This window comes from Panulirus ornatus, chromosome 6, assembly GCF_036320965.1.
Source record: "Panulirus ornatus isolate Po-2019 chromosome 6, ASM3632096v1, whole genome shotgun sequence".
Lineage (NCBI taxonomy): Eukaryota > Metazoa > Arthropoda > Malacostraca > Decapoda > Palinuridae > Panulirus > Panulirus ornatus.
The window spans coordinates 47,137,319-47,149,711 of NC_092229.1; the positions used below are offsets into that span (position 1 = coordinate 47,137,319).

At 40.3% G+C, this 12,393-nt stretch overlaps 1 protein-coding gene across 2 annotated transcripts in view; it reads left to right on the forward strand.

The window, feature by feature from the left end:
• BckdhB (Branched chain keto acid dehydrogenase E1 subunit beta) overlaps nt 1-12,393 on the forward strand; it is a 38,755-nt gene that overhangs the window by 13,324 nt on the left and 13,038 nt on the right. For both annotated transcript variants that reach the window (XM_071662856.1, XM_071662857.1), the window contains 3 exons: nt 1,269-1,346; nt 6,991-7,193; nt 10,455-10,610. In XM_071662856.1, the coding sequence (XP_071518957.1) occupies nt 1,269-1,346; nt 6,991-7,193; nt 10,455-10,610 (437 nt within the window). The remainder of the gene's footprint in view (nt 1-1,268; nt 1,347-6,990; nt 7,194-10,454; nt 10,611-12,393) is intronic.

Genomic DNA, 12,393 nt, shown 5'->3' on the forward strand with positions numbered 1-12,393 from the left:
ATGTCGCTGTGTTTTCTTTCTGCCTCGCCCACATAAGGACTACTGGCATTCTGTCCACAAACATACAGTCTCTCCTTGTCATACATAATAATTCACAACACCTAACTCACACAGCTCATTCTTTGTAACTCTAGATTTTCCTGCAGTGTGGACTTTGCACTAGCCCTGTTTTTGGGCAAAATATTAGGAGTTTTAGAAGGAGCAGGTAAGAACATTTAGCCGGGAGCATTAGGTAAAAGTAGTCGGTGGGAACAGTAAATCGGAGCCTCTGCAAACACTGCGCTAGAGTTGCCTTCTGCCAGTGGCTCATGAAGGATGAGGCACTTAAGGCAAAAAAGCAACACTGGAGTTCACTAGTTATGGAGACTATTGCCATGGACATCCTCTTGAGTGGGTTCCTGTTGGGAATAGGCATCAGAGATATAGATATAGAATAAAAACAGATATTCAGACAAATTGATTTATGTTGAGGTAGACACTAAAGAACCCAAATGTATTCGTGTGATGATATTTGAAAAAAAGTGTAAATGGAAAAACTTCGTGCACTCATACTGGCATGCATGAGGATACTTTGACCCTTCTACAAGGTCAGGAGAGCTACTGGATTTTTTTTTTTTAAATACACAGGAATGAGTCAGTGTTCATAGAATGATTCTGCACTTGATACAAATACAGATTATCATTGTCGAATAGTTCATGATCATCTGCCTGGTCCTCTAAACCAAGCTGAAACTTAGTGACTCAATTTCCTTTCCTAGAAAACTCAAGCAAATGTGCTTTCTTGGTGTGACTGGAGGATGACTAACTATAGGGAGAACTAAATTCACAGTACCACCACATTCACGTGAACATCCTGGCCTGGTGCATGGGCTTGAAATTGAGGTGCAAAACTTTGATGTATAATGAATATCTTTCCCGATGTGTCACCGAACATTCATAAATATCTGTCTGGAGGCTTTCAGGGGTTCCCCAACATTTTTACCAAAATTACAGCTGGAGACAATGGAATGAGGAATACTCTTTACAGTTAGATGTGGCCTCATTATTTTTTTGGTGTTTCTGTGCATCATTCATTGTAATTTTGCAAAAGGTTCACAATTTGGGTGAAGTATCAATGCTAGTACAATTTGTTAATCATAAATTACACCTGTATGGTTACCATGTGACTGCCTCTTTGAGAGCCACACATTTTTGTTATGGAATGGATACCATACTTTAACCTGATTTTCATATTGTGTATGTGACAAAGATGATATTTTATTTTTCAGGGGATACAGAGAGACTAAATTTATTCCAGGCCATCAACACTGCTCTGGACATCGCCCTTGCTACGGACAATAGTTCTGGTCAGTATTCTAATATATCTAAAAGTTGGACATATTTTCTTAAGTCTAGTTTATGTCATGTTGGTCCATTTATACTTTGCAAATACAGATCATTATACATTTCCATGCATTGGAAAAAAAATTGGTATCAGAGAGTGATAACGAAAATACTTTAGCATAGAATTCTTTTAGGCAAAAACACAAGAAATGTAAAAACATAAAAAGGTGGCACTTCAGATAATGGATTCCAGTTTATGGGCACCACAAAACAAGCTCTGTAATATCTTTGACTTTTAGGCTACAGAGATATACTGTGTGGAGAATAGTATAAGAGGAGTGTGATATGGATTTTTTTTTTTTTTACACAAGTTGGTAGTGGTTAGTTTATAAGGATGTTGGGTTGAATTATGTAAAAGTTTGTGAAACATGTCTAGGAATCAACAAGAAGTAATTTTTCTTGCAGCCAACAGACTTTGTTTCGGTGTTATTTAAAAGATAAGAAATAAGTATGGTCTCATTTTCATCCATTGGCTGGCTCATCATATGCTTTCAAACACATAAACACATGTTCAGGCATACAAACCCTATCTATCTAACAATCTGTACCTCTGATGCCCATTCCCTCCAGGAACTCCCATCAAGTGGTGATCTCGGCAGAAGAGTCTCCACTTACATGCCTCCCTCACATACACCATTCCACGCATTCTTTCTCTGTTTCTCTCCTTCCATTATTCCTTGACCCTATTTACCCATGTCACTGGTGGTCTTCCACTAACATTAACCCCTTTAATTTTACTATCATACATTCTCCTTGTAAACTCCCAGTCTTGCATTTTTTCCACATGCCCAAACCACCTCATAGTATTATATTTCACCCATTCTACCACTCCACAATTCACTTCCTTTGCATTCCTTGTCACACCACATCTCTCATATACCCCTTCATTTCTTTCTTGATTCCATCTAGTCACACCACATGCTCTTCTCAAATATCTCATTTTCACAGCCTGGATTCTTGACCTCTATGCCTATCCACCTCCATATTTCGGCTGCATAGGGCATGTTTGGGAGGACTATGCTGTCCCTTAATCCTTTCTTCACTATCATACTTACACCTCTACACTTTATTCTACTGAGGGACCCAATGACTTTAGTACCCTGTACTGCTCTCTCCCTTATCTCTCCTTCCATATCACCACATACCCAAGACAGCATCCCAGATACTTAAGTTCCCTCCCTTCCAGTCTCCACCCCCCATATCCACAGCATTTTCTTCTTTCACTTTATATGGTGTATAAAATCAATACTTTCCCTCCATTTCCTTTCAGACACCATTACTTTACTTTTACCTGCATTTACCTTCAATCTCCTTTGCTTATACACATCATAAGACACACTTACAACCCACTGCAACTCCTCTTCACTCTGCAAACAATACAGTATCATTCGCCACTAGCTACCACATCTCACTCCATTTCTGCACCCCTTTTCCCTGGTTATGCTTTCATCTCTCTTATCACTCCATCCATATATATATATATATATATATATATATATATATATATATATATATATATATATATATATATATATGTATATATATATATTTATATATATATATATATATATATATTTTTTTTTTTTTTTGCTTTGTCGCTGTCTCTTGCGTTTGCGAGGTAGCGCAAGGAAACAGACGAAAGAAATGGCCCAACCCACCCCCATACACATGTATATACATACGTCCACACACGCAAAATATACATACCTACACAGCTTTCCATGGTTTACCCCAGACGCTTCACATGCCCCGCTTTAATCCACTGACAGCACGTCAACCCCGGTATACCACATCACTCCAATTAACTCTATTCCTTGCCCTCCTTTCACCCTCCTGCATGTTCAGGCCCCGATCACACAAAATCTTTTTCACTCCATCTTTCCACCTCCAATTTGGTCTCCCTCTTCTCCTCGTTCCCTCCACCTCCGACACATATATCCTCTTGGTCAATCTTTCCTCACTCATTCTCTCCATGTGCCCAAACCATTTCAAAACACCCTCTTCTGCTCTCTCAACCACGCTCTTTTTATTTCCACACATCTCTCTTACCCTTACGTTACTTACTTGATCAAACCACCTCACACCACACATTGTCCTCAAACATCTCATTTCCAGCACATCCATCCTCCTGCGCACAACTCTATCCATAGCCCACGCCTCGCAACCATACAACATTGTTGGAACCACTATTCCTTCAAACATACTCATTTTTGCTTTCCGAGATAATGTTCTCGACTTCCACACATTCTTCAAGGCTCCCAGAATTTTCGCCCCCTCCCCCACCCTATGATCCACTTCCGCTTCCATGTTTCCATCCGCTGCCAGATCCACTCCCAGATATCTAAAACACTTCACTTCCTCCAGTTTTTCTCCATTCAAACTCACCTCCCAATTGACTTGACCCTCAACCCTACTGTACCTAATAACCTTGCTCTTATTCACATTTACTCTTAACTTTCTTCTTTCACACACTTTACCAAACTCAGTCACCAGCTTCTGCAGTTTCTCACATGAATCAGCCACCAGCGCTGTATCATCAGCGAACAACAACTGACTCACTTCCCAAGCTCTCTCATCCCCAACACATGGCCAAGGTAACATCACACAGCCCTGCCTCACATCTACATGTATCCCAAAACTCACTCAGCTCACCATCCGCCCTTACACATACATATTCTCCTCTGTAGAAGGCTTGTACACCATCCAATAGTTGTCCTTTTATGCCATATATCCTTAACACATCCCATAGAGCATTCCACTCAACTCATACGCTTTCTTCAAATCCACAAAAGCTGCATACAGCCTCTTACCTTTCGCCAAATACTTTTCCACGGTCATCTTTATTACAAAGATCTGATCCACACGTCCCCCACCTTTCCTAAAACCCCCTTGGTCTTCACTTACTCTGCATTCAGTCACTTCCATCATTCTGTCAATTAATATTTCTGCATGCACTTTTCTGAGAACAGTCTGGTGTGATGAGGGTTAATAGAACAATAAATGATAGGGTAAGAGAGAGGTGTGTTAGTGAGGGGAGTGTTGTTAAGAGAGCTTAAGAGATTGTGCTCAAATTGTATGTAAGTTCGGACGAGGGAGGAAGGATGACTGTTCACTATCCACATTATTGATTTGTTCTAAAAACTTGAAAGGTTTTGAGCTGGCCACCCCTCAGTCTTCTCTCTTAGGAGGTGGGCAGATCTAAAGCCATTGGCCTTTCACTGTAACTTAGCTTTCTTAATTCTGGTACCACATGTGTTGCCCTCCCATGGACCTTGTCTATTAGCTCTATAGAAAACATAGATGAATGAATAATGGTTAATTGGATTCAGGCAGCCATTCAGCAGAAAATACGCAGTTGAGGCATTACAGATTTTACAGAACTGAGAGGTCATGATGTTAACTCTTCATTTTATTTATTTATTTATTTATTTTATCTTGCTTTGTTGCTGTCTCCTGCATTAGCGAGGGAGCGCAAGGAAACGGAAGAAAGAATGGCCCAACCCACCCACACACATGTATATACATACACGTCCACACACGCAAATATACATACCTATACATCTCAATGTACACATATATATACACACACAGACATATACATATATACACATGTACATAATTCATACTTTCTGCCTTTATTTATTCCCATTGCCACCTCACCACACATGGAATAACAACCCCCTCCCCCCTCATGTGTGCGAGGTAGCGCTAGAAAAAGACAACAAAGGCCCCATTCGTTCACACTCAGTCTCTAGCTGTCATGCAATAATGCACTGAAACCACAGCTCCCTTTCCACATCCAGGCCCCACAGAACTTTTCATGGTTTACCCCAGACGCTTCACATGCCTTGGTTCAATCCATTGACAGCACGTCAACCCCGGTATACCACATCGTTCCAATTCACTCTATTCCTTGCCCACCTTTCACCCTCGTGCATGTTCAGGCCCCGATCACTCAAAATCTTTTTCACTCCATCTTTCCACCTCCAATTTGGTCTCCCACTTTTCCTCGTTCCCTTCACCTCTGACACATGTATCCTCTTGGTCAATCTTTCCTCACTCATTCTCTCCATGTGACCAAACCATTTCAAAACACCCTCTTCTGCTCTCTCATACCAGAGCTTGATATTAAGGTGAGCTATATATTTCCACACTTTGGATAAGCACAGTGATGAGATATATCTAGATAGACAGGGTGACAGATGTTCAGCTGAAAATTAATTGATGAATAGATGCAGTAATACAGTAGTAGACATACCACATAGTCAAACTAATAGGGAACACTGCTCACCTGCACAGCTATGCACTTGTTCATGGTTTATGATGTTCACAGTGGTAGGTATAGGACTGTTCTTTTATCTTCTGCATGACCTATGATTGGAATAAATTGATTTTGATAGAGAGGCATTGGGGAAAGGAGGTCTCTATGATGGGTATGTGAGCCATTTGTTGCCAAACTGCTATATGAACTGCTGATGTTGGTCGGAGAGGATGAACAGGCTCTGCAAGATAAGGGCCTCTTGGTAGGTGGTGTAAGAAGGGCCCAAGATGATTCTCCATGCCTTTTTATGCACTCTGTCTAGCTAGACCCTCTGTGTAATTGTTAGTGAGGAGGACCAGACTGGAGAGTTGTAGGTAGGTAGGTTAAGTAGAATGAAGATGATATAGACATTCCTTAGCTCAACTCACCAGTTGGGACATATAGTGAGTTCAGTCATCAGAAAAGGTACAAATGCTATGAGGAAGATTTGATGATACTTCTGACATGACCATGGTGACACCAAGAAGTTTAAAGTCTCTTGATTACCTGGAGGATGTCAGGGCTTGGTGTGCTTCTTAAGATGCAGTGACCAAACTTGAGAAGCATATTCTAGTTTTGCCCTCATGCTAAATAATTCCTTATCCATATACTTGGAAGCAATACTGATATTTGCAAGAGGACAGTTTTTCTTCCTTACTATTTTTGCAATGTGGGACTCTGCTGATACATTAGGGATAACATTGTTTCCCAAGTCCTTCTCACACACAGAATCCTATTAAGACCTTCTTTCGCTTTGCCCCATCCTCATTTCTTTGCATTTGCTTGGGTTGAATTTCATCATCCAATGTCAGACCAACTGATGCAAGCCTCCTCGCTTTTTACTTCCCTCATGACTTGGTCATCTACAAGCATATTCAGGAAGGAGTCCATGTCTTCAGGCAAGGTATTCACATAGATCAAAACGAGTGATGGTTCAGAAACCAAACCATAGGGCACTCCACTGGTGACCTTCACCATCTGGGGAAAGCTCCCTTCCACGAAGAGAAATTTCTGTGAATTGGAGGAGTCTCCCACTTATTCCAGCCTCTTATGCAGTCTTGTGTTAAATGCTCTCTGGCAATTGAGACAAAGAATTTACACAACATTTCCTTTTACCAAAGACAGTGTGTGTGTTTGTGTACATATAAGAAGTACTTAGTACATATACAAGGTTAAGAGACATGGCAACATGAGTGTACAACTTTCTCCCTGTAATACACATATAGTAATCACACATTCACTTGTTTGCTCACACTTATCCACTCTCATTTTGTCATCAAAATAACTGAAGATTTTCACAATTTCAGTGATATTTGGAGAAGATGTTGGTTTTGGAGGGGTTTTCCGGTGCACTGTTGGACTTCAGGATAAGTATGGAAAGGACCGTGTGTTCAACACTCCACTCTGTGAACAAGGAATTGCTGGATTTGCCATTGGAGTTGCTGTTGGTGGGGCCACAGCCATTGCAGAAATGCAATTTGCAGACTACATCTTTCCAGCATTTGATCAAGTACGTTTAAATTCTTGATACTAAGACTACATAAATTTGTTTTCAGTAGATGAAAGGTTACAAGTAAATCTACATAGATGCTCCTTGATTTATTTAGGGGTAATGTTCTTAATAACAGTGCATAAGTCAAAACTTGTCATAAACAATATGATTTTGCCCAAATTTCCATCATTTGGAATAGTTGAGCCTTCCTTCCTTGGTAACTAGTTTGTTTTCACTTGTACTGTGTCACACAGGCACCCTGTTTTCTGCCACTGTTGTATGCCACACCCAGTACTATACTTGCTCCCCGTGCACACACCACCCAAAATTCCAGACAGCATCACCAACACACTTTAAAAAAACACCATATTGAGCAGTAGAAATATGGGAAAGAAATTGCTGTATAAAGAAACATAGAAACATGAGAAAGAAGTTATTAACTTTAAAAAATTACATAAATCCTAGTATTAGACTGTAAAGAATAATTTACCTAAATCTCAGTAATGCTTAGACTTTGTGAAGGTGTCCTACTTGTGGTGGGTGATGTAAAACTTAGTTGCTAGACAAGAAAGATGGAGAGGAGATAGGGATCACATCACTAGGGTCAACATCAGAGTTTGTGGGTTGCATTGGCAAGTCTGGAGGTGGAAGGTTGTGTAGATGGGTGGAGCAAGCCACTCCATCTTCCTCACAAACCTATTTAGAGGTGATTGTAATTGTGGACCTTTTCTCCTCGTATATTTCTCTGTGGTAGCCAGTGTCTTGTCAATTCCACTGTTTAATATTAAAAATCGTGAGCCATTCAGATTCTTCTCTAACTGTGTTGTTGTCAATCCTACTTCATGAAATGTATTAACCATCTCCTTAGTGTTGAACTGTCATACTTTTTCAACTGGTTCATCTTGATTGTCTGCAGTCTCCATTGCCATCTTATTCTAGTTGCATGAGGTCTTCAAAATTGTGTTCATTGTTGAGGTAGCCAGGCCAGGCTCATGTGAGATGGAAGATAGTTTTTCCTGCCTTTGTGCTTCTTTATGATTTTCATATTCATCTCTAAATCAAGTAATTTACATTTGAGAGGGGTTCCTTCACTCTTATCATCACTTGGTCATTTTCCAGTGATTATGAGTTAGAAATATGGGTGATATTAACCCTAAAAGTTCTGAAACAGAGAGGCAGAGATGCACATGGAACCACTGTAACTGCATCATTGTTTATGTAAGATGCATTCCTTGGGAAAGAGACTACCCACCTAATGCATCTGTTCACTGTATTCCTTTATGCATCCTATCTAGTGTTTCAGTTACTAATGCAAATTTTTCAGTGTCTTAAAAAGTATTGTATATGAGTTATGGGAGTATTTGCGTAAAGTCGGATTTATGCGTGTTGGGTCTTTCGTAAATCGGGGAGTGGCTGTACAAGTTCCACATTTAAGTAAGGGCACTCTGTTTAAGTACATGAAAGCTTTTTCAGTTAGTTACTCATTTTTGCACATGAATTAATCTTTTATTTTGAGATACAGCTGAAGATAATGAAATAGATTTATAGGTGACTGAATTTATTGTAAGTAGAATACACCCATGTATCTGTTCCTGAACCCCAGCTGGATTTTATTCTTGTCTTGTAAAACTGGATTTTTTCTCATCCACTTTTTCAGTAGTTTTTCTGTGCTCTGGTCTGTCCCACAAGCCTGAAAGATACATTCATTTATCCCTAGGAAAATTAGGGTCTGGACTTCCCTACAATCAGTGTTTCTAGTGAGAAACTGCTGGCCTTCCACACTCTTGCTCTGTCTATATCTGTGCAAACACATTATCATGACAGCTCACTTGTTGAGGGCTCACCTTTGGTCACTCAGAGACTGTCACAGAGAAGATCATTTGGGAAGTTAGTCTCCTCCTTGGCCTTTCTGAGAAATACTTCCTTTAAGGAGGTCAGCATAACCATAAAGTTCTTTAGAATTTTCCAATCCATATATCTATCCATTTTATCCCTGGGGATAGGGGAGAAAGAATACCTCCCATGTATTCCCTGCATGTCGTAGAAGGCAACTAAAAGGGGAGGGAGTGGGGGGCTAGAAATCCTCCCCTCTCGTTTTTTTTACTTTTCCAAAAGAAGGATTAGAGAAGGGGGGCCAGGTAAGGATATTCCCTCAATGGCTCAGTCCTCTGTTCTTAACGCTACCTCACTAACGTGGGAAATGGTGAATATTATGAAAGAAAGAAAAAGATATCTATCCATTTATATCTCTGATGCCCATTCTCTTTTGGAACTGCCATCAAAGGGGTGGCACAGCAAAAGAGACTCCACTTATACCTGTCTGTACATGCCTCCCTCACACACCATTCCGCACCTTCCTCCCCCATTTCTCTCTCCAGTATTCTTCCACAGGATGTCCTCTCACACCAACTGCTTTAATCATACTATCATACAGTCTCCTTGGAAACTCCCCATCTTGCATTTTTTGTCATGCTCAAACCAACTCAAACATCTCAAATGCATTGATTAACAATACCTTACTCAACATATTGAGGAATGACCATGTGAGGCACTGATTTAACACCTTTGGGTTGATGTACCTTAGTGTATCACAAGATGGCTTTTGATTTCTGTTTACCATACTTTATCTTCATTTGTTTTCATTTATGTATTTTTAATTTTAGTTTTTTTTTTTTTTTTTTTTTTTTTTAGGAAGTTTCCATCCAACCCTAATACTCCTTGTTGGTATGCATTTTAGGTGTATAGGTTGATTCCAACCCTGGAGAGAAGTGTAAATTTTGAAGCTAGAAAACCTGTTTCTTTGTAGGGTAGTGTTCCATATGCATTCTCCCCAAGATGTGTTTTCCTACCCTACTTTCCCCCTCTCAAAAATCCTGACTACTGAGTGGTAGTAACCACCATTGGGTTGATGTCCATGTTCCGAGAGTCAGGAGGCAGATTGTTACCGACAGCCAGTGAGATGAAAACATCACTGCCAGAGTGAAGGTTGTTGATGAATTGGTGGGTTCACCTAGATCAAGCCTACAGGCTGCAGCACTAAGTAGGTGGTTAGCAATGGATGAAAGGCATTAACTTCACCAGAAGGCAGGGGAGTAAGAGCTTTATGACACCGATGGATTCTAGAGATTTTTCTTGACTCTTATGACACTACCCTTGAGAGAAGAAGTATTTCATACTTCAGGTTTTTCCTTTTTGCCTGTTTTATAATTATTCATGTTTTATTGTGAGTGATGGTGCTTTGATGGGAGAGTTTATACTAATATTGATATTTCTTCCTAGATTGTAAATGAAGCAGCAAAGTACCGCTACAGATCTGGGAATCTCTTTAATTGTGGGAAGTTGACTTTCCGAGCTCCATGTGGTGCAGTGGGTCATGGTGCTCTTTATCATTCTCAGTCGCCAGAAGCATACTTTGCTCACACGCCAGGCCTTAAGGTATGTATGAATATATTTCTTTTAACTATAGAAGAGATGCATAGTTAAGATGTCTTTGGTGTTCTGGTATTTCTTATATCTGCTTTTTTTTTTATTCTTCCTAACTCTTGACAATGAAGCTAATCTTCTAATGAAGTTTCCTCTTCCTCATACATCTTTTTTCATGAAAAGAGAAAAAGAAAGGAGTTGAGCGAGGAGTGCGCATCCTCCTCAAAGGTTCAAATTGGGGTGTCTGAATGTGTGTGGATGTAACCAAGATGAGAAGAAAGGTTTCCGTGAGGAAAGAAACCTAGATGTTCTGGCTTTGAATGAAATGAAGCTCAAGGGTAAAGGGGAAGAATGGTATGGAAAATTCTTAGGAGTAAAGTCAGGAGTTGGTGAGGGGACAAGAGCTAAGGAATTAATAGCACTCCTCCTGAAGGCAGGAATTGTGGGAATGTGATAGAGTGTAAGAAAGTAAATTGTATATTGATGTGTGTAAAACTGAGAGTGGATGGAGAGAGGGGTGATCATTGGTGCTTATGCACCTGGTCACGAGAAGAAAGATCATGAGAGACAAGTGTTTTGGGAGCAGCTGAGTGAGTGTGTCAACAGCTTTGATTCATAAGACTGGGTATTAGTGATGGGTAATTTAAATGCAAAGGTGAGTAATGTTGCAGTTGAATGTATAATTGGTGCTCATGGGGTATTCAGTGTTGTGAATGGAAATGGTGAAGAGCTTGTGGATTTGTGTGCTGGAAAAAGACTGGTGATTGGGAATACCTGGTTTGAAAAGAGAGATATACGTACATAAGTATATGTATATGAGTAGGAGAGATGATCAAAGGGCATCATTGGATTTCATGTTTATTGGTATGTGTGTGAAAGAGAGACTTTTGGATGTTAATGTGCTGAGAGGGGCAGCTGGAGGGATGTCTGATCATTATCTTGTGGAGGCAAAAGTGAAGATTTGTTGAGGTTTTCAAAAATGAAGAGAGAATGTTGGGGAGAAGAGAGTGGCGAGAGTAAGTGAGCTTGAAAAGGACACCTGTGCAAGGAAGTACCAGGAGATATTGTGTAGAATGGCAAAAGGTGAGAGCAAATGATGTGAGGGGAGTGGGTGAGGAATGGGATGTGTTTAGGGAAGCAGTGATGGCGTGTGCAAAAGATGCATGTGGCTTGAGAAAGGTGGGAGGTGGGCATATTAAAAAGGGTAGTGAGTGGTGGGATGAAGTAAAGTTGTTAGTGAAAGAGGAAAGAGAGGCGTTTGGATGGTACTTACAAGGAAAGAGTGCAAATGACTGAAAATTATATAAAAGAAAGTGGCAGGTCAAGAGGAAGGTGCATGGTTTTAAAAAGGGCAAATGAGATTTGGGTTGAGAGAGAATCATATATGATTAAACTTTTGGGAGAGCATAAAGATGTTTTGGAAGGAGGTAGATAATGTTCGTAAGATAAGAGAACAAATGGGAACATCGGTGAAGGGGGCTAGGGGAGAAAGTAATGACAGGTAGTAATGAAGTGAGGAGATGGAGTGAGTATTTTGAAGGTTCGTTGAATGTGTTTGATGATAGAGTGGCAGATGTAGGGTGTTTTAGTCAGGGTGGTGTGCGAAGTGAAAGAGTCAGGGAGAATTGTTTGGTTAAGAGAGAAGAGGTAGTGAAAGCTTTGAGGAAGATGAAATTTGGCAGGGCAGCAGGTTTGGATGGTATTGCAGTAAGATTTATTAAGAAGGGGGGTGACTGTGTTGTTGAGTGGTTGGTAAGGATACTCAATGTATGTATGGATCATGGTAAAGTGCCTG